Genomic DNA, 26445 nt, shown 5'->3' on the forward strand with positions numbered 1-26445 from the left:
GGCCCTGGGCCAACCACCTCGCAGTTACGAGTCGGTGCAAATGGCGGTCTGTAGGATCGCCCCCTGCTGCCGGAAACACGCTCCACAAGTTCGCCGCTCCTCCGCATACCCTTTCCTGCCTTGATTGTTCTCTCTCTCTCTTTGTCAATCAATCCCATCTGTCTACGGAGTATTTGCATCAGCTTCGCATCTTTCGCGGTCGGAGCGCAGAGCATCTTTCGTCGACAAGTCATCTTCGTCGCTAACAGCTGCTCTAGTCTAGCAACATACATCTAGACTTCCTACGCCATCGATTAGACCTACAAGCAGATATCCTCCTTCGATTGGGATTCAGGGTCTCCGCTATTGGGCCAATTCGCGACGTCTAAAGAACCCAGCGAACGAGAGCTACAGCGCACAAATTATAACTGCTGCAGCTGCTGCCCAATCCCGATCCACCCTCACCGGAGGCAAAGGAAGAGCTTGGTGTTATTCTCCACGAAGATTGGACCCATTACTCTCTTCTGGAAAACGCATCCAGAAGCATCTGACAAGTCGAACAACGAAAAGCGAGCAGGTGGCGCGAAAGTAGAGCTCCGCTCGAGCTGAAGCACCAGCATCTCAATACATTTGCGCGAACAGCCCTATCAGCTTCTACCAACACCGGCTCTCGCATCCAATCTGTCGCATTTGTTCCTTCAGCAATTTAATTTATTCCGGCTTTTATTCACCGAAGAACTTTACTGTCAACCTCGTACTATCTCATCAAACTTTGCAACATTTTGCGCATCTGACCCGCAACGACCTTACACCTTACACAACACCAGCGATTACGAACAACGATGGGCTGGTTCACATCCTCGTCTTCCTCGTCGCGGCCAGGCTACGCGCGATCCTACGCCGGCTCCTCCTACAGCTCCTCATCTCGCCATCGATCGTCGACCTCGCGCTACAAGCGCTCCCCTCGAGACGGCTACCTTCAACACCTCTACCACAAATTCCAACATTTCCTTCGCCAACTGTGGCGATACGCAAAGAAACATCCCTACAAGATTTTCTTCATGGTCATCATGCCCTTGGTATCCGGCGGCGTCCTACACAAGCTGGCCAGGCAATTTGGCGTGAACCTGCCCGAACTAGGCGGCGGCCAGGGCGCGAGAGGTGCTCCCAGCCAGGGAGGTTACTACGGGAGCGAAGGTTACGGAGATGCTGGAGGTGGAGGTTCCAACGCGGGAGCTGGGCTGAAGAATCTGGCAGACGGTATCGGGGGCCTGGCTAGTATGGCGAAGATGGCACAGGCTTTCCTATGAACGCGGATTGCGTCGCTCGGTCAACTCTGCCGGATGAGGAGATGGGAAGCGCAACGCGAAAGATGCTTCTTCGAGCAACTTTAGGCGTGATGAAGGGCGCCTGATCGAAAATTTCCACACTTTTCAGTTTTTTACCACTCAAGGATTCACTATACCCACTGGATCCTCCCCTCTTCGAAGAGTTCAGCAAGCGCATCATCACCCAGCTCCACGACGTAAGCCAGGAGCTACTCTACAACGAATCTCAATCTCAAAACCATGCAAACCCTGTTGGCAGATACGTCGTATCGTTGCCTCCTGTGTAATGCCTAGCGGAGGACAGAATTTAGATTATATATATCTCACGAATTAATGAACCCTTTCAACCCTTTACGTTTTCCGTGTTCATTCAACAAAGTAATCATGACCTTGCATGTGTAGTGGGATTGCATGACTAACATAAGGGAGCTGCTAAACGTATCATAACCAACTCAACATGCCTCATTCCAATCCATGCGTCCGTATTGGAGACCTATGAGAATATCTGGATGAGTAAGGGACTCACATTGAATCACAGATGCAGTCACTTCGTGGCTCAGCTACTCCGTACGAGGATCAAACACGGGGAAGTGGCGTGACGGCTTCCAATGAATAATAGAACCCAACTTGGTGTATACCTCCTCGTCTCCAGAACACAGAAGCTGGAAATTAATAAATCGAAGATACAATGCTTCGAGCAAATGAACGATATGTATTGAGTGCTTATTGACATCGGTCCCGTCCGTTTCCCTATTGTCCTTTGAATCCTTTCGGGCATCCCAGTCTACCCCTTTCTGTTTCCCTTCCAAGTTATTATCCCATCCAAGGTACATCAACTACACAAAAAGAAAGAGAAACCCTACAAGAAAAGAAAGAAATGGATGTAATTACAAACGTTTGACCTCGAATGGTATGCCCATTTCGAACATGCTTAGCCCTCTTGCACATAACCCCCTCTCTCTATCTCCCTCATTCTTTCCCTCCCCATGACTACGTTGATCATTCCCTGCAATCGATGGAGCCGACCAAAATGAAGTATGAATGCTGTGAATTTGACGTAAATCTTGCTCCGCTAGCTATGCATGGTGAAAAAGGCAAACTATGCAACAAGATGTTTTGCGAGGATGGTTTTCTCTATCTTCGATAACTTGCACTTAGACCCGAAAATGCGTCGGGTGAATGACGCCCGCCCATGAGACCTGCGAAATCAACGCTTTCGTTACTGACATGCCTGGCTCCGTTTGGCGAGATGGGACTCGTCAATCCTGATCGAGGTGCTTGGCCTTGCGGTGCACCCTGGACGGCAGCGAAGGGGTTTAGGTTCCCCGCTGCAGGGGCAGTAGGGGCAGCAGATGCGGGAGTGGGAACCTGGGCAGGCTGTGTAGCTTCGGATCGTTGCGGTGCAAGCTGTGGGTAGTTGTACAAGGAAAGAATGGAATTCTTATCCAATGCAGCCTGCTGCGGGTGCCCTTGGATCTGGCCTTGGCCTTGCTGCAGGTAATTTGGCTGCGGCTGACTCTGCGGTGCGTATCCCATCTGTTGAGCCTGCCACGGGTTCATCTGGGGTTGCGTGTTCTGATTTAGGCCTTGCCAGGGAGACGGCCCAGGAGAGGTAACAGCACTTGGAGAGCTCTGCTGCATTGTAAATGGATTAGTTCCCTGCTGTTGCTGCTGCTGCTGTTGTTGTTGTTGTTGTTGTTGTTGTTGCTGCTGCTGCTGTTGTGGTTGTGGTTGTTGTTGGGGTGGTGATTGAAGTGACTGGTTGAATGGATTGGACGATGCGTAGGTGGGAGAAAACATCTGAGATCGTGAGGACTTTAAGAATGGATTGCTAGCAGCCGATGGCGACACTGGCGCTTGGTACGTGGACTGCTGAGCCGGGAGGAAGGATTGATATTGTTGTGGAATCTGTGGCATGGGTGGTGGTGTGAAGGATTGCTGAAAGGGGTTGCCTTGTGCAAAAGGCGGGTTAGGTGGTTGAGCGTGGCCACCGGTCCGGTTTGGAAACAATTGCTGTTGCGGTTGTGCACTTGACAGTTGCAGGTTTTGGAAAGATTGTTCCAAGCCCTGTTGCGGTTGGCCGAATGGATTCGACTGTGAAGGCAAGCTATGCTGAGATGCCTGCTGTTGCTGTTGCTGCTGTTGCTGCATCTGTTGCTGTTGTTGCATCTGTTGTTGTTGCATCTGTTGCTGCTGCATCTGTTGCTGAGGAGGATAGTTTTGTTGCATCTGTTGCCCCAGGAATGGATTGTATGAATTGATGGGAGAAGTCACTTGGGAGCCATTTGTCTGATACGCTGTCTGGGTGTTCAGGCCAACCTGCGGTTGTTGTTGTTGCACGGGAGGAACGGCGTCTAAAGCATCGAATGGATTCATTGATGAGACCGCGGCCGGTGCGGTATTTGATCTCTCAAATGATAATCCATTTGCCCCAGGTTTCACGGGAGGGGTAGGTGTGTTACCACGGGACCTCCCAGGATTCTGTTCTCCCAGTCTGATCAATGCCTCCACAGCTTTGTCAATGTTGCCATTAAGGCCCTTCAAGACCGTAGCATTGCGTTTGTCGTCGGGGAATCCCATATCGCGAAGCGTCGCCAGCTTCGACTCCAAGCCGTCCCCTGAAGCCCCGACATCCGATCCGAATACCCTTGACGGCTTGTTCACTCTAGGCGGAGATGTGTCGCCAAATCCGTACAAATCAGGCGAAATTGGAGGTGTGACGTTTCGCGGAGCAGTGGCGGCCTTTTGCAGACCAAATCCAAATCGTTTCGTAGGTTTCGGCGGAAGCGGGGGCGGTCTGTCTTCGACGGAGCTGGTGCTGCCGGTATTGTGTCGCGTGCCAGGTCGAGAGTCGGTCAAATATGCACGCTCCTGGTATTTCTGTCTTATGAACCTTTCCATTGCGCCGTCTGCTTCGTCGATGTCTATCGGGATTTGCGGCTTGATGTTTCGAGGGTTGTATGCTTTGTTCGATTCGATATTGCCCATGCGCTTCATATTCTACTCAGTGTCAGTATACCCTTTCAACCTCGAGACAATCTCGTTCTTACGTCGACTTGGGCATTGTCCCATTTGTCCATGCTCAAAGACTTGACTTTGGAAATGTGAGTTCCCAGCTTGCGGTGCAGCGCCGCGCACCGCATGCATAAGAAAATACCCAACTGCGATCATGTCAGTGTCTATTCTCCGCCCGAAAGGGAGTCGGGCGCTCTGGCAGCAGCGAGGCGGATCGGGGTAGGGAGTAGAACAGAGAACTTACGCTCCAACTGGCCCATCCTACGTAGCACAGTCAGTATACGGTTCTTCGACTGGAAATATTTCAAAGGAAGGACAGACCTGGGTTGCGCGCCCCGCAATCAGCGCAAATATTGTTTCCGGGGACTGTCTTAATTAGATCCTGTAATGTCCGCTCGTTGCGCGCTTGCTGGCGCTTGTTCAGGGCAGAGGCCATGGTGAAGCAGAAGAGGAGCGGGTCGCAGCGAGGTCGGGGGATAGGGAGGGATGGGACGATGAAAGACACAAACTCGCGGGGAAGCGTGCGGAGCTCGGTACAGGCGGGAGGGCGCCTCTAGACAATGAAGAAGAAGAAGAAGATATTATTAGTTATTACAACGAGGTCTCCATGTTGGAGGAGAGATGACGGAAAGACAGGAAAGGAGACACTTTCTAGGAGACAGAGGTTCGTGGTGCGTTAGATCCGATCGACGCACGACTCGCTTCCTCTGCTCGAGTAGTGCTGGTAGTCCTGGTAGTCTGGTAATAGTCTGGTGCTGCGTCTGGGCCCCCTTTAGGGTTGGTTGGGTTGGGATGCCAGATGCCAATAATTGGGGGGGAGGTACTCGGTAGGGAGGGAGGCAACTTGCTGCAAGCAACACCAACGTGGGCGGCCTGCCACGAGCAAGGTACATACATACATACTAATTACCTATTACATACACAGTACCTACATACATACAGACAATAATCGGTAGGAAATCTCTGTAGAACCATAGGATCGGGAATTTCTCCTATATTTCTCACCCCATATGTGATTGTTGTTTTGTTACCTACCTGGTACGGAGTACTTACCGTTACAAACTGACATTAAATATCCCTTCGCGTGTACGGAGTACTGCACTCTCGATGGTGTTAAATTACACAGTACAGAGTATCGCTAGAGTAATAAGTTGCCTCCCTACCCACAACTATCCTTGCTTTGAAATCTTCCTTCGTCCTAGGAATACTCCCTCGGGGCGCAAAACGCCAACTGGAATTGCCCGTTGGACAGGGATCAGGATCAGCAGAATGCAGAATGCAGAATGCAGAAGGTGAAGAGAGCCAGCCGGGCTTCCGAGCAACCAACAGACGAGATGCTGTCTTCATGCGACATACGGAGTAATACACAGTAGAACTTAGAAGTAGAAGTAATCACACAACATCTGATCCGTACTCTGTAATGGCATCTACGTGACCGAAGCCGAAGCCGAAGCCACGTGCCCATCATCAGAGCTGACAAAATCCTATCCATCGCAGTTGAATGTGCAACGCTTACATAGTCCGCACTGTATTAGTTGATACCTGATGTAGATTCCTGTATGGTGTGTAATCAACGAATAAACCAGACTGGACTTTGGTATAAGACATGACTGGTCATTTGGTTCTTACTATGGGGGAGCCTTGCTGACGAGGCAATGTGCTGATAGAGGAGCTAGATTGATGGACCCATTCCATTGATGGATACGATTCCGTGCGAAACAATTACATACTACACGATGCATCCGAATATTTGTTAGGAAAAAACCAAGATGTGAATGGGGTTCCAGCAACTTGAAGCGCTCTTCACATCAATCCAGGCCAGAGTTATCAACATGATTGAGAAGGGGAAATATGTCCGGCCATACGCAGGTGACCCCTAGCATCATGGAAGAGCGATGCAGAAGCCTAAAAAAGCCACAGTTGGGATTACTATAGTACGCCAATATGACTGACCACACTATGGCAGATGAGACATGGCAGTTGATTATGCGTTCAAAAGTTTATGAATGTGTGTGAAGAAACAGAAGAGTGGCCAGCTGTCACAGTGATTTTGTTGCGCTTTCCCGCCAAGCCATTTAGTGCCCGTGGGGTTTTTCCGCCCCTTTCTCAATTATCCTTAACTTCCTACTAGGCCTTCTTATTTTTTCTTCCTCTTCTCCCTCTCCTTCCTCAACCTTGGAATCATTCACTCACTCACCAACCAACCTCCAATTGCTTCTTCGCAATTGAACAGGAGAAACGGCACCCATACGCCTTCTATCATTCTCGTCACTCGCGTGCTTGACCACGATACGTATGACAAATGGAAAGGGAAAGATGATCCCTTCCATTGACTGCGTTGGGTACAGAACGCTTCCATCATAATCTAGACTCGATGCATTCATTGCACGGTCATGTAGACTCGTTCATTCGATCATCATTGTGCTCCCTTCGAGCGTCACCCCACATTTGCCTGCTCCAAGGGTCTTCGCCCCATGTCCTTGGAGCAACATTTCCTTCAGTGGGAGATCGAAATAGGTTTTTAGCAGGACCGTGTCTACTCCACCCCATTCATTGCCAATCCTTCGAATGTGTGGGACTAAGTTATGACAAACATCGTGCATGTTCACCCAAACATTATTGATAGTTATCCCTGTGGCTTCTTCGTTCTCGAGCAAATGTTCGCTCAACAACCTTGGTTGACTTTGCCCACAGTAACCCGTTTACTGAAGCCGATGAACCATTTTTAAAGTGCTTACATTTTGTGGGAATTGACGCTATCCTCAGCCGCTCATCTTTCCTATGAATCGTATCCATGCTTTTCACTGCTCACGCACAACGCCAGATTAGGTCACAGTGGCTGTGCAGGCACTTGAAGGCATTCTAAGCGTGAGGCTGGTGGTTCGTTGTACGCATCCTCAGTATACACTTGCATGGTCGTACATCGCCTGCGGCGGTCCGATTCTTAGCGGATGTCCGATACATGTAAACGTCGTTTTAAACATGATTTAATGCTTAGAATAGCTATGGTTCGCTGACGCCTAGGTACCAACAATTGTGTCGAATGCCCCCCGGTTCAACATTTGACCGATCTGACTCTTCCAACTCTCGTACCAATGGTGGTGAATCTGGTGATGCAAGAAACACACCCTCAAACTCAAGATCATGGCGCTTAATGACAATCAGGTTTACGATTCTCGCACGAACGTAAGGTCATCAACTTTTTCTGAAGTCAATCCCTCACCCTGGTTTGGGTAAGTCGCAGTGCACTATAATCTTCCTTTGGTGAATCACTTCTGCCTACCATGCACCTAATACCGAGCAAAAGGAACTCCAGGCAAGCCATGTACTCGAGACTTATGTCCAGCGCTGCGTTGCCGTACCATACACCAGTCTCTTGTCAGACAACACGGGGACCATTTTTGCAACACTTGGAATGTGCAATTATAAACACATGCTTGAGGCCGGACTAGGGCTCACGGCGCAAGTGATCATTGGGGGGAGGAGCGAACGTTGCTGATACTGAACGGCTTGACTAGTGGTAAAGTGGGAGGTCTATCGAGGACTGATACCTGCTACTTAGTAGATAGAGATTAGATGTACATGACGATGTCAACCTTGATCTAGAAAATGATGCTTTGTTTGTGTCATTCTGCCAGAAGAGGGGGGAGTTGTACGCCTTTCGCCCATATCCGAGCCATTCATGACATAGATTTTGTGCCGCTTTATTGCAGTATAATTATAAATAGATACTAATAGTTGTTAGAATCGCGGAAATAGCCAGTGCGGTACATGAATTTTTCTATACATGACTCTTTTCTGGATAGTCTACCACGCCCTCGGTCAATCCATCCAAACACTGTGACATGATCTCTGTTCATACTGGTGGCTTGACCTTTGAAAGGTAGGGTTTTTGACTCCAGGATGCACGGTCATTCACCGGTCAATGAACTGGCTACCGCCATGATGCATTTTAGACATTGGCGATGCATCCACAGTAGCCACAAGCACACGACACAAGCGCAGGGCGGCATTCATCAGTCTTTTCTTGGGAAGAGGTTGTAGAAAAGACGGTCAATGAGACGACTACTGCAGTTGTTAAATGAGGCGGGCCCAAAAAGAGAGTGCCTTTGGAGATGGCAGACCCGTACTAAGATCATTTTATTTGTCGCTACGGCATAGATCACCCTTAGATGCTTTAAGGTTGTTTGAGATCGAGGCTGAGTCCAGCGGTCTGCATGTTCAGTCTAAGGCAAAGGAATCGCCCATATTAGGAATGGCGCTGGCTGTGCACAGGACAAACTCCATCTTGATTGGCCGGCTGCTTGATAGGGATGAGGCTAGAGCGAACGTCCACCGCTCGACTTTAAAACAACTCCTCTTCAAACTACTTGCATTTGCGACGGCTTCAAGCAATGCTCCGAACTTTGGCACACCGATACATCACCTTGGATCCATATAGTGGTTGTCTCTGACATCACCTCCCTCTCCACTTACCGGCTCGCCGAAGTGGCGGTTATCATCACATTTCTCATGGTACAGTGCATCAGAGCAGGGAATGCACGGCTCGACGCCGAAATTCTGCAGTGCTCTCTTGCCCTTTGGCAGCTGAGATATCCTAGTCAATGCATATGTCGACCTCTACTTCCGCTCATATTACCTTCTTTGTCACGGCATGTCATCCTCTGCCTCGTCTGCGATGCCGCCGTCACACGGCTGAACACAAGTTCACCCCGATATGGTCGTTTACCACAAGCACCCCAAAGTGCAAATGGCATGAGCACCGCCACGATAATCCTTCAATCGTGAACAGTGTCATGGATACCATGTGTCACTGTAGGTAGACATTATGACTTGACCCTATTCCTATCACGTCACCATGTCCCATCTATCCCAATCCGGACATTGGGGGCTGAACCGGCCAAGTCGAAGCCAGGTACCTGCATCATTCGTTACCGTTAGTCTGGTGAGACTGCTCGGAACGACCGCGATTATGGCCTACCGGAGTATAGGCACGAAGGTTTTTGGGGACACTATCTGCTTTGCGGAGCACCAAGCGGCCAATCCTGATCAGTGCCTTCACCTATACCAACTGCCTTACAGGGCTTATGGATTTTGCCGATCCTAGAGAGGTATATCGTGCGGTCCACCAGGACTCCGGCAGGACGTCATATCGTCCTAGCCCATAGACGGGACTGCCGAGCTGGTCTAAACCCTGGACTCCTACTCGTTGAAACGTAGACAGACGTTTCTGCCTTACCAGACGTATCGATATTTTAGATAGATGCCTACATTTTGCCCAGAGACCGTTATCCTTTCGCGCTTTAGTAGCTATTTTGCGGCTATCACGAACCAATCACCAGAATGATACCTCTGAAGCCTCATGGCACCGGTGGGTCGACCCAAGGATGTCGATCCCTCCCTCGTCAATCCCGAAGCACTGGTTCCCTCAATCGTCGACAGCTAGGCCAGTCAGGGACTCTCCATGTGTTGTTGTACCACAGTATGTATATCTTCGTGTGCGCCCTTCTATAGAGTCATTCGTGGCGCACCACGCTCATTCGTTCATTCGTTTCTTTTCTTAATGACACTCCATTCCCGTTCATCCATTCCTCGAGCACGATCAGGCATCAAGCTGCAAAACAGCTGAATCTTGTACTCACTTCGGACCAGAGTCTCGCCATTCATCGTTCCAGATATCTCATAACTAGTTCGGCCCGGTGCCAGTTCTTCTTAGACATGAGAAAGGGTTTGGTTTGATGGACAACCTCTAAAACGCATATCCTACCCCCTTCCCCAATCTTCGGTCTGAAGCTCCACGCATTCGTACGCGATATAACGGTTTCCTTACCCTTCGGTATAATCTTGCAAAGCATCAAAGCATCTGTGGACGTCTTCTTGGAACATATTCTCTAAAGTGTTTCATCACAAGGGATCTTGCTCGCCCACCAGCATTGCCGCTTTCCTTCCTACGCCAGCACAGCGAGGCACTGGCAGTTCATACACAACGCCTTCGCCTAATTCATAATGTCGCAAAGCCAGGCCAGTATTGGGCAGCAATCAAGGCCAACCAGGGGAGGGTCAGAGGCAGCTGCAAGAGATACCTCTCGACCAAAGCAGGATGAGTGGACAGAGATCAAAGATCCTGGAGAGAGGAGGAAGATACAGAACAAGCTCGCGCAGCGGCGCTTTCGTGAGTTCCCGGATCCCATCTGCATCGGCGGAAGTCCTTCTACAGGACGGCAATAAAGAAAGGAGCACGCAGCTAATTAAGCCATACTTCAGGAGACAAGCAACGAGAACAGAAAGAAGAAACGGAACGCGAGATGGAGAACCAACGCCGAGCGGGCGGCTCCTATGCATCACCCGAGCCTGGTGATATTGATCCAGGCCAAGAGCTCTCTGGTCTTCCATGGGGCGGCATCTCGATGCGGCACATTGTTGAGGCAGGCAAAAACAAGGAACAGAACTCTCAGCAGAGCTCTCGAGAAAACTCGGTCCACGCCGCTTCACGGAACGGAGGGAGCAGCAGGTGAGAACTCCCAGTTGTGAGTGGCCCCTCTGTACGCTGTTGTAATGACGTTAACTTACAGCATATAGATTAGGGCTGCGCCTTACTGACCAGTTTGCAAGGGGCTATCCAGCATGGAGATGGTTCCCTTATCGAGCTTACCGTCATCCGGGTTGGAGTACTCGATGATCAGGCGCCACCTCAACGCCTGTCGGACTTCATATTTTCGAGCGGGCCGTATACTTTAGGGTTCAGGTAACCCATGCGGCAAAGTAATTGGATTCATGATGGAACGTCTCTTACGCATTTTCAAGATTCACGCCAGGAAGGATGGGTCGAGCTCGCTGGCGGCTCGCACAGTTGCTTACTGGCCTTTCCATTATTCACATAACCACATTTCTATTCAATAGTCATTCCTTTGATGATTATGCACTCTTACGCTTGCCACCTTGGCAGCATTGTGCTTCGCAGAGTTGAAAGGAGCAGCTGTCTCGTTCACCTGTCGTCGCCTGTTTGTGGTTTTTCATGGCAACTCTACATATTTCACTCCTTATCTCCTAACAATCTAATTATTGACCTACCTAGGTACCTGTAGATCCGTCCGAGATGGCATGACGATCTATTTCCCAATTCAACCTGCTCCTTTGTGGTGACCAATATGCTCCATCAATCATTGCACACTGTGTCAGAAGCATGAGCGACATATGTAATTCTTGTTTAACTCAGAGCCTCAATGAATGGAAATTGACCGGGTCACAGGCTAGAGGCCCGAGCCGCCATCCTCCAGCCTTTTCCCTCTAGCGATGGCTAACGTTCGAGGGGCGCAATACACGTGGCACGGAGAACGAGACAGTGTCTCTTTATTACGAGAGCTGGCAGAAGCTTGAGCGACTTTCTATTGATGTGAAAGAAGAATACGCCTCGCGGCCATCTATTAGAGTATGAAGTATCAAAAACGATTGGAAAATGCTGGGATTAAACGCTTAACTTGCATACGCGAGGCTGAGTGCACAGCCCTAGTGGCTTGACAACGACTGGTGGACTCTCCGCCAACTTCCGCATCATCATCTCATCCATCATCATCGAACAACAAGTGACAAGTAACATGATAACAACACTCCCATCGACCGGTAGTACAGAACACGATTCCCACCGTTCGGATTGTCTTGGGCCTTGAGACTGCCCCCAAATAATGAGACAAACATAAAGTCGCGTCTCAATTGACGCTGTGATTACCATCAGAGGGCGGAAGAGAAGCAATGATTAAGAGCTACGCCGCAGCTATGGCGGTGATGCCTGCGGAACAGCACACCGAACAGAACCATTAGGAGTTCTCCGCAAATTTAGTACTGCCGAGTGCCACAGTAGCCTTAATCGTGCTTGTAATCTGCGGCAAAGCACACACACAGATCCTTCGAAGAGGATCATGACTTGCCCAGTATGACGTTTATCGAATCGCCATCTTCAGTCATTCGCGGTCTCCGTGACCGCAGATACTAGGCAACTTGCCTGAAAATCGGTGTTCATTGGATCTTTGGATCAATTATGACAAGGATATACACGCAAACCATTGACTTCACTTGCAGATATCCAGCTCGTCAAGGGCCTCTCCAGAGAGTTTTGCTGCCCTAGGCAAGTCTCATAGGGCAACCGCGATTGCTGTTTATGGATACTTTGCATGGTCTCGGTATGCGCGGCGTAGGTTGCGGGCTATTGTGGACATGCTCCATTATACGTACACGAATACACCGAGTCTGGCAACCTTCTTTTTTATTTTTGCTTCGCCGTGCCAACAGCCACCAGTTCTCCACATAGATCTAGCTTGCGGCGTCAGAACTGGAGATCTCTAAGCGCCGTCAAGGCTGAAGCCTTTGCCATACGATCACTGAATAACCGTTCTTTCCCTTGCGGCGTGCAATCCCAACCGATATATATCTTGCTTTTGATCAACTTTCTCATCACCAGAGCAGTGGGTGAAGCATCTCCATGTCCGCCGAAGCACTTTCCAAACTATCATTGGGGGAAACCATGGTGACGACTCGGGCTGGGGCAGCCAGAGCAGCCAGGGCTCGTACCGCACCGCCAGTCCAAACGAACCTTTCCGGATCACCAAGTCGCACGTCAAGCCCATCAACTCACGAATCTACATCTCCTACTCCTTCTTTGATCGATTCCACTTCAGGGCTTCAGTACAATGTCGCCAAGCTCAACACAGAAGTGCGAAGACGTGCTAAGCGCGGTCTTATGGATGACAATGCCATCAAAATGAAGTATTGTAGGGCATCAGATGATGACCCTGAGCAATACATGTTCTTCATTGATGATGACATTACCATCGGCATGGGCGGCCGATTTGCTGTACCACGATGTACCTGCGGTGCAAATGACCAGGGAACAGCCTGCAAGGTATAACATGGTGGCAACATGCATGGTAGAATTCACTGCTGACTTTTGGTAGCATATATTCTGGATCTTGGATCAGCTAGCCACTCAGTCCGACTCAAACGACATGAAATCACAAACACTGGAGCTCTCTGCAGATGGCTCTAATGTACACGAAATTGAACCAGCAGATATAATTCACGAGAAAGGCCTAAAGACAATATCCAAAGGGCTGGGCTGGGTCCTGCACGAGGTCCCGTTGCCAGATGAAGATGACATTGAGTTTGAGATCGCAGAAATGCTCTCTGTCTTTGAGCCGTCTGATGCCCTCCCTTCTGAGTTCAAGTGCGACGAACCGGCCTATCTATCGGCGAGATCTAAGAAATACAGAGAGTTTAGGGAGCTTTTCATACAAGTCGCATCGGAAAATCTTGGATTGTTCGGCCGACTTCGATCAGTGATAACTCCTGCGTTCCAAACACAAGTATTTTTCGAAAAGATAAATGATCGTATCGCACGGACCTTCAACGCACTGGATGAGTATATCAAGAATGGACCCACCGATGCAAGATCGGACTCGCACGACGTAGAAACGTGTGCGAGCAAGCTCAAGGCGTTGGTGGGCGCAATTTTTGATTACTTTGACCAGCAAGTCGAGAATGGGACTTCCAGCAAAGACATAGAAGCTCGAGCTGCATCTGCATTGGTCACTATCCTGGACCAAGTTTCTAGTAGGAACTGTGATGCCTACGCCAACATCACCTGGGACGGCATTCCTCCATCAGACCCCAAGCAGAACAATCTTTATGTTTCCCTGATCGGTTCTCCTGACAAAAATGAAGGGCTTTTTGTCTTGGACGCACTGGAAATGCTGCCACAGGAAGATGTACTACGAAACCATTGGGAGGTTTTGGCCAATATCGGTAGACGGTTGCCCCCATGGACACCGCCAGCTTTCAAGAACACTTTTCACGCAATTACTACTGAGAATAGTAAGTCAGAACATACCACACAGTACAGTCCCGTTGTCGATGCTAGCCGCTATGAGCGGATTTGAGCGGTTGGACGATGTCTAATAATCGACACAATTTTATGAGTGTACTAAATTACTTTCATCAGAGCCTCTAACTAACTTTTTCTTCGTACACAGGGAAGAGGGCGGCTTCGGACAATTATGCAAATAATGTCCCAAAGAGGCCGGCACAGTAGTGGCTCAGTGATTGAATGAGTTCCTAGATCAAATTCAGTCCTATCTGTTCTTTTTGTTCTCTTTTTGGGTGTCGCAAGGATTCCACGCTTTGGCGTAGGAATTGTTTTCCCTGTTTTTTTGCTATCAACTCTCTTTCTCTTCTCCACGATCCTTTCCTGGTTGAATCGGACTGCTTTTACCATTCTACTTCGCTCTTTCATTCAATTTTTTCCGGGGGATGCTGCTTCGGTGGTCGTGAGCGCGTTCACTTGTCTAAATTCTTTTCCAGACAAGCTCTGTCCCTTACCCAGACTGTTGTACGGAATTTTTCTTCCGACAGTACTCTTGTACTTTTCTTCTCATATATTCTTTCCTTGACTTCTACCATTATTCCATCGATTCCTCACTCCTGCCCGTATTTGACGTTTTGGGACAGTGCATCGGGGGTGATGGTGATATCACAATGGCCTTTCTATATTCTATCATATCCATCTATTAATCTTTCTTTCCCCTCTCCTCGAACTTATCCAGATAGACCGTATCTTTTGGAACTCATCAACCACCTCAAAAGCCACATGCACAAACCAGACGCTACAGCCATATTGCAGTGAAGAAGCCAACCCAGGGCTTTTCGACAAGTAGCGCGCGGAAATGCCTCCAAGTCGCCTGAGCCAGCCAACCTCAAGATGCTGTTATCTGTCCATGGGCCATGTGATGTATCATTCCCCCCACCAGCCCCCCCCTCCCTGACCATAACCCACGAGCGCCCCCGCCGCCTAGTTAGCTCGTGAATGTGTGCGTCTGTGCAGGCGGGAGGTAGTTAGTTAGGCAGGCCAAGGCGGGGAAAAGCAAGTAGTCGTCGATGCAGATGATTGGGCCAAGGATGGTATACCAACCAAGTCTAGTGTTCCCGAGGAAACTCACGGTGGTGCTATAACTAATGATCAAGGGCGCGGTGAATGAAAAACGATATTGGGACCGGCGAGATGCTGGCGTTGAAGGCGGGGGGGCGCGAGCTTGTGGATGTGTGTATTCGGCCCGCCGCAAAGGGAGCACGGGGAAGGGGGTGAGGTGCATTTGGATGGGGAACAGCACAACCGTAACTAGCGCTTGCACATGTGGTGCCCCTCACGTATTCGTACGAATATTATGTATACAACATTGATTTACTGTCATTCGGAGTTATGATGGGGACTTCGGAGTAGTGATGTAGTACCACGACAATTATTCGTTGTGTGGTAGAACAGAGTACGGGACCTTGGGCCTCTGTAATCTCAGAATTTATGTATCTGCTTACTCCAGGGGAAAGCCATGCAATGCAAACAGGGTAGGGTTGAAGCCACACACATACATGAGTGGGCAGATTGTTCAATGTGGTATTATCAATGAGCCTAAAGGTTGTTGCGGCACGTAGGTAGTTCTCTCATGACAACTGATTGTGTATCTGCTGGCCGGTCCGCGTGCATGCAGAGTGCTGTGAAAGAAGAAGAATAATGGAACTGTGTTCGGCAAACTGGGGTCAAGGCATGCGGTGCCGAGTACGAGTACAAAGGTCCGAGAAATCCAAGGATACATTTCCACGGAGGTGGGCGCCACAGCCAGCTACATATCAATTACTTACATGGGTGAAGCAACGGGCTAGGTTGGCAGAAGCAGCCACTTTGACATGCTTTGCCTACCGAGCCGTATGGCAATAATTATAAGATGGATGGAAGCCGTATATGTACATACTTGGTCGCATTATCGAACATGGGAGCTTAGTAGCCGCCATTGCATGTGCATATGTGTATGTGTCTATGATCTTACTCCGCACGGCGGTGTCTAGACTGTTGGAAGATACTTTGAACTTTTTCTGACACGCACCCTTGACTACTGTCCTTCCCCTACTTTGGCACCCTCGTCTGGTGCTGTGAGGGCGGAAGACTGGGGAGGAGGGCACGAGGGGTGTGGAGCGTTAAGAGACAGTCCGAGGGTAGGCGGCAAGCAAGCGAGACAAGCCGTTCAGGGAGGATAAGAGAGGGTGTATGCTGTTGTGGCTGCCAATTACCTATTGGCTTCCTTTCCCTTGTTCTTGAACCCCGCCTCTGCTGGGTTCAGTTGTGTTATGACAAAGTAAGCGCAGTAGTGAGACGTCGAGGAAGAACGGTGAATGGGTAGGGAGATATGGCCGAGCCTTCCGCACTGGTTCTGTGTATGGCCGAGTGCTCAGCCATGGAACAGATGTATGCATACCCTAGTTTATATATAGATGAACTGCAGTAGTAGTTGTGTTGTATGACGAAGGAAGGATTGGGGGATACAGTAATGCTAGGGTGCCGTTGCTGAGGGTGAAACCTCAAAGATAGACTTTGAGAAAGAGTAGAGGATAGTGGCCAGGGAGGATAAGTGTAGGAATACCTAGACATGCATGCGGCAAAGGTATGAGGTGGATGTATGTATGTATGTCTGTATGTATGTATGTACATGTACATAAGCATGTGTAGGCAGGCAGGATGCATAGCAGTACGAGCGGTACGTGGGAGGAATATGGGAGGAATATGGAATATGGAACAGGGTACGAGTATGAGTGGCGAAGATCTGGGCTTGAACTCAGGTTGATAGACTCGCACCAAGCTTGATGCTAAGACGGAAGTCCAAGTGGATAATACCAAGGTTAGTACGGGGTGGGAGTAGGTTGTGCAGTAGGGCTAGGGACTTTGAATCCATGTGAGTGTATTGTACTCGTGGACTACGTTATACTGGGTGAGTAGAGCAACGTCGTGGATGGTACGAGCACGAGAAAGAAGAGAAGAGGGGGTGGAATTTGAATAGTAATGTGAGATATGGTTGGTTGGAATGGTGAATGTATGAATGAATGGATTGAGGATGGCATGGATGGGTGGGTGAATTGGATGGGATGACCCTCTTGTCGGGTCGATTCCCTTCCCTGGAGAAATGCGGGGGAAACTGGCCTTTCCCTATTCGTGACTAGCTTACTTGCCCTAACAGGACGGTTAGATTTCTTAGTTCTCCTCCCACCCTCCCCCTCCTCCTCCTCTTGACTCCTTGAATCTTCCTCCCTCCTCCCTCCTCCCTCCCTCTCCCTCCTTCTACGTCCCCCCGTATCTTTTGTCAAGCCCTCGCCTAAGCCCCAAGCCATCCACTCCAAAAACAAATGTGCCAATGGCTTCACAGATCTATCTTATACGGGGGTTTGTTGACTAATTGTGCATCCCTAACTAGTTGACCATTACGTTGGCTTCAATTCTCAATTCAGTCCAGCCCAGCCCAGCCCAGTTCAGTCTTTGGCTCTCTCTCTCTCCATTGTCCGCCCCTGATCTGCCCTGAACATTCCTAACTGCGAATTTGATATGCATCGCGCATTGGTCCCACCAGGCGGATCAACAATGAACATTAGAAATATCGATTGTTTGAATATTTGATTATTGTCTGATTAGAGTACTTGTGGTGTCCAGTTCCCTGCTCTACCTACATAGTGCAAAGTGCGGAGCAAAAGATACACCCACGTCGTAAGATAATCAGTGTTGCACAATTTACTTTTGTTTGGGCTGTGGAACGAAACGATGCAAGACGAGAGGACATGAGACGAGTCTCCGTCGCCTATCACGCCACGGCCTGATCTCGCTGTATGTAGATACATATTTGGATCCACAGTTTGTTTTGTAGTTTGTGCTCCGTACAAGGAGTAGTTATATGGTGCATTATGTGTACGGTGTACAGTGTCTAGTAGTTGTAGGTAAGTGTAGGGTAGGTGTAGTGGTGGTGTGGATTGACTGCACTACTGCACCATGTGCTATCCCCACCCGCCGTCGACCGCTGACGTATCACCCCCTCGCACTCTGGTCGTACTGTGGTTTCTGATCTACCCTGGAGGAAACAAGTCTAGAGAGCGAGAGAGTGTGTGCGTGTGTGTGTGTGTGAATATTTGTGTCAATGGGAAGGAGGGAGGTTCGATTATCTCCCCATTCCAATCAATTGTTGTTGTGTAGTATGTACTGTGTACTGTGTACTGTGTACTGTGTACTCCATACCGAGTATGTTCTTCTGGATGTACAGGTACATCCAGACAAGCATCCATGGTCCGTGCACGTACCTTCCCACCCTACCTTCCTTCCTTTCCCCGAGCGATCTCATCCCCACACGCACGCACGCACAAACTCACAGCAGTCACAGCTTAACTACCTCGTACCTATGTACCTAGGTATCTACTGTGTACCTACCTATGTATCTACAACACACCGTCCAACTAATTCTAAACACGCTTGACTACCTACGAGTAAGTACCTAATGTGCTAAGGTAGATCTACGCGTAGATATCTACTTGTACCTAGGTCATCGGTAACTAATGGCGTAGCTGCATGGTGTAGATACACAGATACTTAACACCTAATATACATGTTCACTTGAGCCAATCAGCTAACCAGCCAATCAATCGATCAACCATCCAACCATCCAGCCAACCAACCCAACCAACCAACCCATCGCGCCCATCGCCCATCGCCCATCCTTCTTTCCTCATGCAGACACTCACTCACCTACCACCTACCACCTACCACCTACTCCTCCTACCACCTACTCCTACTTGTACTTACATTTCCCTACTCTCCTTCCTACATAATTCCTCCAACTTCTCCTCTTCTTCCTCTCCTCCTCCTCCGCTACTACTTCTACTTCTTTCTCTCCTCCTACTCCAACTTTCTAACTGTCTCTCTCCCACCTTCCCACCTCCACTGTCACCACCATTACCTCACTCACTCAACCTCACTACACACAATAACCACCCCTCAACCCCCCTCTTTATCCTCCGTACATCTTTGACATTGTCACTTATTGCACCCCCAATCTTCCTTTCACACCCGGAGACCAAAGACCGCCACCACAACCGTTACTACTACTACTACTACTACTACAAATACAAACAGCAACCAGCAATTAATCGAACCCCCTCCTCCTCGTTTCCCGCCCGATTCCGTATACAATGTCTTCTGATCGCAATTCACCCCCTCTGCCTTCCCCAGGCGCTACCGACCGTCGACGCTCCTCCTTCACAGGCCAGACATTCCACGACCTCTTCGGTCGTCAGAGCAGCATCTCCGGACAGCAGCAGGGCCCCATCACCACCGCTGCTGCCAACGCCCAACGACGACGCCTCTCCCTCACAACCATCGGCCTATCCGCCTCTCCCAACCAATCCTCCCCCTTCCAGCAAGGCCGATCCCGCACAGAGAGCCTATCCAGTGCCAACTCGGGCTCTGTCGACGAGAGCCCCTTCGAGGATGATCCGGCCCCTTCCGCTGGTGCCGGCAGCAACCCAGCAACACCCTTCGCCCGTCGATTGAGCTTTGGAGCGCGCGCAATGCGGGATGTTAGGCAGAGCAACGGGAACATTGGAAACACCAATGGTAGATCTACCGTCCTTAAAGCCTCCACTCCCCCGACTGCTAGAGGTCGAGGTCTGTCTTTATCCTCGTCCTCGTTTTCATCTCACTCACGTTCTGTGTTACCAGGCAATGCTTCCAATTCGGCAGCAGTGCCTGTGCAATGTTCAACTTCTTCTTCTGCGTCGTCTGCGTCTTCTGTTCTCCCACACCTTCTCGTCGAACATTACAAACAACACCCCGATCAAGCACTTGGTGAACGCGAGCTGACATCTATTCTCTCTACTACAGGCGAAGGTTACAACTTTGCGGAGAACCTCCGCTCCCGCGCCGAACGCGGATCCATCTCCGGCTCCCTCCCCGGTGCTCATTCCAGCCACCTCCCGAACCCTCCGTATCAGCATCAGCGCGCCAAAAGTGTCACTGTCATGGAACCTCCCGCTCGTGAGATGCCCAAACAACCCAAGGTTCCCGATGCTATGCAAGAACGCATTCTCAAGGGCGACTTCTACATGGATTAAGGGTGTACGTGCGATGGGAGACAACCACGCACCTTACGTCACTCCATGTATGATTAGCATTTCCACGCCAACGCCGGTAACATGGGAACGCCAGGATTGCACTGTTCAGCATGGGCCAAGGGCCTTTATCATGTGTTAACGCATCAGCATTGGTATGCCGGAGATTTCACGAATTCCTCGCTCGGATCATCCCAGGGACCAGAAAGAAAACGACTGTTATGATTGTGTTACCGGAGACATACCGGGTTCTTTCGTTTCTTTATCGCTCTCACGTCAGCCCCGTCCCTATTCGGAGTGATTGTACCGCTCTTATTCGACATGTTTTACTCTTTTCTGGCGCAAAATCACCTAAGCAGAGAGAAGCTACCTCTACGGGCTCCGTCGTGTCATGTTTTACTTTCACTTTCAACAACTGTGTTTTAGAAGCGTTGCGAGAATGATTTCATTGAGTATGATAGCGCGATTTGAATGGCTCTGGTCTCCAGGTTTCGGAAAGAGCAGGCACGTTTTTTTTCGGAGGGACATGGCGTTGGGCCTTTGCACTCTACTACGTGCATATCTACACATGGAGGTAGCGGCTACCATTGGGAGCAAATTCCGATTGTGTCTATTTCTCTTCTTTCTTCTTGTTCTGGATTTGGCGCACGGTCAGATGGCGGAAGTTACCCAGTTTGATAACCACTCTCGATGTACATGCTGCGCTTAGTGGCCGGAATACAGCAGAGTGCGTGAGTTGACGCAGGATAAATTGTTATGGCTCGACCATTAGAGTCTCACTGATTGGTTCACAGAGACGAGGTACGATTTGAGTTTCGTAGCAAGAACAATGCCATTACACTGCAGAGCACTATGATGGCGTCATATAATCTATTGATGTTATACATCCCTCCACATGATGATCGTTCGACCATGGGGTCAGAGAGACATGACCCAGGGCAAGGTAGCACCGAAACTTCACGCAATGGTACCGGAGCGGATCCCCGCGTCGCACAAGGGACTGCTGCTTCCCACGAAACCGTGGTACTTACGTTCCACAGTGGCCGAACTATTGTCTGCACACTTTTCCTCCCTTACTTCGTTTCAAGCGCGCCGTGCCGTACCGTTGGATGTCGAGAAAATGGCCAGCACGTACCACAACCCCTTGTCATGCTCGTAGCGATATGGGCTCTCAATCTCAATCGAGGGCTTGGACTATCATGTCTACCAGTCAATGTGATGGATTCATAGTACGTCTTCATCCATTGACGTCATAGTGCCTGTATCTTGCCCATTGATCGCTTTGTGTGTTTCATAGATATCGCCCAGGACGATATATTGCGATGCATGCCCCGATTGCTTCAGGAAGGATTATGTGCTGATCTCTCTTTGTTGCTCTCTTGCTCCGCTCCCTCGGGATTGTTGCACAGGTATGCAGAATACCTCCTTATCAGAAAACTTCATAGCGATAACCAATGTGCAAAGGCAAGGAGACAGTTTGTCCCACCATCGATGATAGGACGGGCACGCTTGTCGAGGTACAACCTACAGGTACGGAGTACATTGATCCTCCGCTATTCCTCCTGCTCCATTATCAATAACATAGCGTGGGACCGACAGGCAAACAAAGCATGGTCGTACTACCGGTAGTAGGTACCTTGCATGCTGTGTGTTCTTTCTCCCCGTATCCCGTGATAGCACACGCTCGTCGTGCCAAACAATTATTTGCGTGCCTCGTCCCAATGGATGTGTACTGTACGGAGTACCTACCGATGAAGCCTTTAGCTCTCGAATTTCCTGGGCTACCCCCTCTGCTCGCATTGGCTGTGGGAAATGGTAGTGGCAGTCTCCACCGCTGTCTGAGTGACGATTACAACCATACACATGTACGCACCGGTCCGATGCTTTGCATTGCAGAGCGTTTCTTTAGTGGCGGGTTCGTAGGTAGGGTTGTTATGGGCCGACGGTATTTGCTGGGAATGGAATGTGGAACTTCAGCTCCTCTCCTTCTGTTACGGAGCCATGGTTGTGGGTTTCGACGAATGTATCTATGTGTGCGAGTGGGGGTTCGTGGAGGCGCCATCTTGTCATCCTCTGCTCTCTGCTCTCTTTCCTCTCTCCTCTCTCCTTTCCTTGCTATCTCCATCCAATCCACCCTATCATCGGGTGCTGCATGCATACCAGATCTTGACCACCAACACTCTCCCGTGAAGTGAATCAGCACATACATACGCATCCTAGATTGCCTAGCGACCTAAAGCTACAGACTTTAGTGACATAGGAAGCTTCTCTCCAGCGAGACATTCATGTCATACGGTCAATGCTCTTACCGATACGATTGACCATTCGAACCAGAAAGCATCCTGCTTCAATGGGGAAAGAACATCGACACTCAACCCAAGCCTCTCTGAATCAATGTCGTGGCCAGATTATATCGCATCGACATGGCAAGCATGCAACGATAAAAGATTAAGCAGTGTAGGCAGACAGGTAGGTAGGAAGGAGTTTAGGTGGGACATAAAACGTCGTCCAGGACATGCAATCCGCGAATGAGATGGAACATAGATCTGAGAACCGAACAAAAAGAGCTGTGACGTCTACTTTTCTCCATAGGCAAGTATCCCGTCTATCTACCCATTCACCGTCGCGAAGACGAGCACCAGCGCGAACGCAGCCATAGCAGATACTCCCCCTCCGCCCTCCTCCCCCGCCCGCTCGCCCACCACACGGGCCGGCTATGAATAGTCGCTGCCAGCACTCCGTACTGCGTATCATGACCAGAGACAATCAGGAACAATGGTTGGGAAATAAACATGTTTAAAAGAGAAAGGACACCGAATCATCGAATGGGGAGACGAAATAATGCGGCCTAGGACGGACACGATTGGACTGTTGTAGGTGTAATTATTTCTTTTATTGCCCATACCACGCGCGGGCAACCAAAACACGAGGAGTGGTTTGCCGCGAACTTCCCACACAGCTTGCACTGCCGTTGCTGAGCTAAGAGGGAGAAACTTTCATATATAAAAGGGTGTAGTAGTTTTTATGTGATTGTGAGAGGCGGTGGAAGACCGCGTGATGGGGGTGGACGAATTATTTTGCGTACAGAGAGAAAGAGAAAGAATAAACAAAAAAAAGACAGAGAGGAAGAGAATGATGCTTGGAAAGATGCAGGTGTGTGATTTTTCGGAGAGGTTTCGTTTCCCTTTTCTTGCTTGCTTGCTTGCATGCTTGCATTCAACCACTACCGTTCCGCCTCCTTCACTATGCTATTTATGTCTGGAAAGGATGAATTGAACGACCAATATCAACAAGACAGCCGGAACCGAATCGTTACGCCTCTATAATACGCCGGCCCGAACACTATTATTCACACAAGGAGATATGGACCTCTGGATATTTTGACCCTTAAGGAGAGATGTCCCGAAAGTAACTGTGTACCGAGAAGAGAAGGGAAAACCATGAACCAGGAAAAAGAAAGGGTATCGGAGAGAGGACATCTTCGGAATGGACGCCCTGGTGGTCTGCAGAAATGCATGATTTGCAGAAGAAGACGAAAGAGAGAAGGAGTCAACGAAGAGGACGATGGTGGAGGAGGTGATACAAGCTCGACCAGCACAGACGAGCGATCATGCAGGTCCCGGGTTACCCCCGCGCTGCAAGTTTCCCAAGTACGACTGGAGACGAAAACGAAAACAACAACAGCAGCAGCAGCAACCAAACACGGAACAACGATAAGGGTGCGCCTTGTTGTATCAGGTGTGCTGCCGTGTTGCCTTCTACCCTGCGGCTCGAATGCTTTGCGAGGTACTTGAACCCTGGTGGGCCGCCCGCTTATTTGGTTCTCGAAACATTCAAATCATCAAATCATCCTGCTGGGGCTGTTCGTCTCTCCCCATCATCTCTTTGGCTTCTTCCCACAAGCCACTCCACCAATGGAAGTTACTCGTGAATTATTTACTGTCGCTGCTGGGGACCGTTTCCGTGGCTTTCGAAAAGGTCTTCCAGGTACGCACTCGGTGCTCTTCCTCCAGCAGTCGTCGTTCCTCCGGGAACATTGAGAGAAAGTTGGCTCATGCTTCCTTGCTCACCGGCATAGATGTTTCCTCGGTTGTTCTGTTGATTCAGGGTTGCAACGCTGTTGCGCTGGTACACGGAGACTCCGTCGCGGCTTGGAGGTGCCCGGTCATAGCCTCGAGATGGGGGCAGAGATGGTGAGCCGGGAGGAGAAATGCCGCTGCGCGAACTGAAACGATTGCCTGGTGTGGCGAGGGAATGCGTCGACAGATGTGCTCCCCCGTGGCCACCAATGTGCGTCATAGGAGCGCCGGAAGCTGCTTGAGCATTGCCAGAGGGGTAGTATCCCGCAGGAAGGTAGGTCGACGAACGGTTGACAGAGTCGCGTACGCCTGCAGCGCCGCCGGCAGTGGGGGAGAAGAACAACGAAGACTGCGACCTTGGAGGAGTGCCTGCGTTCGGCGAAGCGAATGGCTTGGGCGGCCTGGAGGTTCCCGTGGGGGCCGCGGAGAGATGATCGAGAGACATGGTCGAGCTCGCACCAACGACATTGTACATGCCACGCTTCTTGCCTCCAGGAACGGCGGACATTGCCTTGAGATCTGCCATGTTCTGGGCCGTAGCAGCACGTTTGACGGAACGATGCAGAGACCAAGCAACGAGGCCTCGCCATGCGAGTACGCAAGCCCCCAAGAAGCCCAAGGCCGCGCCTACACAAATGAAGACGGTTCCGTCGGGCAGATTCGACTTCTGCATATAAGGTGCACCAGCTGTGAACGGGACGACCATTTGGGGAATACCGACACCGGCGATCGTAGGAACATCAGAGAGATGGAAAATCGACGTAGGGCCATCGTTGCTGGCTTTGGAGGGAGCACTTGAAGAGGACGGGGCTAGTGTGACGGCGGCATTCTGGAGCGAAGTGCTTGATTTGGGTGGCTCTGTTGTCTTTGCTCCCCCCGTTGCACTGGCACTGGCGCTCGCGCTGGAGCTTTTGTTATCTTCGGATTTTGTCTCCTGTGGTGTCTCTTCCCCGGTTTCCGTGGGTCCCTGAGGCTGGCCAACGCTGGACAGATTCGGTAGGTTTGTCAGGGCCTGCGCTGAAATGGCGGGTGCGAGAACGAGCAGAGCCCCGACGACGGCTGTTGAGGGTCGCATGGTGGTGATAAAGAATGTGCGGGTGCAGATGTAGACAGAGAATGAGAGAGGTTGTTGTTGTTGTTGTTGTTGTAGAGGCGACCGCGGTCGAGGACGGGATTAGGGGCGGTGCGGCTAAAAGACTGTATATCCCTCGCTCAGGGTCGTGGTTGGGGGGTGAGGAGGAGGAGGAGGAGGCGGCGCCGGTGGTAATGGTGGTGGCTGAGAGGTTTGAATGTCGTTCGCACGCAGGACAGGAGGATGGAGAGCGAAGGACGTTTGAAACGAGTGACAGGAGGGTGAGGATGAGACCGAGGGGTGTGAGTGAGAGAGGCCCCCCCTATGAAGCAAGTCAAGTAATTAACTAAAGATAAAAGTTTAATACTACTGGATGAGAGCCGAACCACTTGGGAGGGAGAGCAGAGAGAGAGAGGGTACGGAGTAGAGTAGAGTAGAGTAGAGTAGAGTAGGGAGGGGATGAGTGGAGGACGGCCTGTCTTGTCTTGTCTGCAGGGGAAGTCAGCCCGTCCGTTCATCCTTCTACTAGGTAGGTAAGTTCTGAGGTAGATAATTACTGTATGTGGGTCAGACGCTTGGACGATACCCTCGTGGTATAGGCAGGCCAGGCCATCGTATAATGTTTGCCACCCCAGAGACGTGCTGTAGGTACGAGTAGAGTAGAGTGTACCGAGTACAGTAAAAGCATACGAGTACGTCCATGTGTTGACCATAGTGGTTGATTATACAAATATTCATTCGTTCAGTCAATGTACCATACTCTAGTACTGTACTGTACTGTACTGTATGTATTTTATTGTAGAACTAAACTTTAAAGGAGCCTCGGGAATCTAAGAATAGCCAGCCAGCACGAGCGCTATTGGTGTCGTATTCTATCTGGAGACTAGGTACCTTAGGGTAGGTACCTATTGTCACTGTGTAGGTAGGTATTGCAAATGCCATCGTTGGGAAGGATGTCGAAAAAGTTCGCATCTACGCGGAAACTAGAACTGCAGCGTGATACTCGTAGGATATC

General features: G+C 50.1%; 6 protein-coding genes across 6 annotated transcripts; 4 read left to right on the forward strand and 2 right to left on the reverse strand.

The window, feature by feature from the left end:
• Window positions 1-821: 821 nt before the first annotated feature.
• BU24DRAFT_409211 (uncharacterized protein) lies at window positions 822-1289 on the forward strand (the record flags this gene model as incomplete). The annotated part of the gene is made up of 1 exon (XM_033525904.1): window positions 822-1289. One exon carries the CDS (start codon window positions 822-824, stop codon window positions 1287-1289), a length of 468 nt encoding a protein of 155 aa, XP_033384396.1.
• A 1001-nt stretch (window positions 1290-2290) lies between these two features.
• BU24DRAFT_192180 (uncharacterized protein) lies at window positions 2291-4765 on the reverse strand. The gene is made up of 3 exons (XM_033521718.1): window positions 4644-4765; window positions 4358-4468; window positions 2291-4307 (listed from the first exon to the last, which is right to left on the reverse strand). The coding sequence occupies exons 2-3, from the start codon at window positions 4448-4450 to the stop codon at window positions 2442-2444; spliced, it is 1959 nt and encodes a 652-aa protein (XP_033384397.1). The 5' UTR covers window positions 4451-4468; window positions 4644-4765; the 3' UTR covers window positions 2291-2441.
• Window positions 4766-10328: 5563 nt separating this feature from the next.
• Window positions 10329-11009, forward strand: BU24DRAFT_492222 (uncharacterized protein; the record flags this gene model as incomplete). The annotated part of the gene is made up of 3 exons (XM_033533882.1): window positions 10329-10527; window positions 10587-10833; window positions 10902-11009. The coding sequence occupies 3 exons, from the start codon at window positions 10329-10331 to the stop codon at window positions 10999-11001; spliced, it is 546 nt and encodes a 181-aa protein (XP_033384398.1). The 3' UTR covers window positions 11002-11009.
• A 1416-nt stretch (window positions 11010-12425) lies between these two features.
• On the forward strand, window positions 12426-14287 carry BU24DRAFT_192225 (uncharacterized protein). Its single transcript, XM_033521719.1, has 2 exons — window positions 12426-13218; window positions 13271-14287. The coding sequence occupies exons 1-2, from the start codon at window positions 12799-12801 to the stop codon at window positions 14249-14251; spliced, it is 1401 nt and encodes a 466-aa protein (XP_033384399.1). The 5' UTR covers window positions 12426-12798; the 3' UTR covers window positions 14252-14287.
• Window positions 14288-19361: 5074 nt separating this feature from the next.
• On the forward strand, window positions 19362-23996 carry BU24DRAFT_462262 (uncharacterized protein; the record flags this gene model as incomplete). Its single annotated transcript, XM_033531982.1, has 3 exons — window positions 19362-19836; window positions 19891-20205; window positions 23806-23996. The coding sequence occupies 3 exons, from the start codon at window positions 19362-19364 to the stop codon at window positions 23994-23996; spliced, it is 981 nt and encodes a 326-aa protein (XP_033384400.1).
• A 148-nt stretch (window positions 23997-24144) lies between these two features.
• BU24DRAFT_192375 (uncharacterized protein) lies at window positions 24145-25604 on the reverse strand. The gene has a single exon (XM_033521720.1). It carries the CDS (start codon window positions 25431-25433, stop codon window positions 24216-24218), a length of 1218 nt encoding a protein of 405 aa, XP_033384401.1. The 5' UTR covers window positions 25434-25604; the 3' UTR covers window positions 24145-24215.
• Between the last annotated feature and the right edge of the window lie 841 nt (window positions 25605-26445).

The sequence above is a fragment of the Aaosphaeria arxii genome (assembly GCF_010015735.1).
Source record: "Aaosphaeria arxii CBS 175.79 unplaced genomic scaffold BU24scaffold_4, whole genome shotgun sequence".
NCBI lineage: Eukaryota > Fungi > Ascomycota > Dothideomycetes > Pleosporales > Aaosphaeria > Aaosphaeria arxii.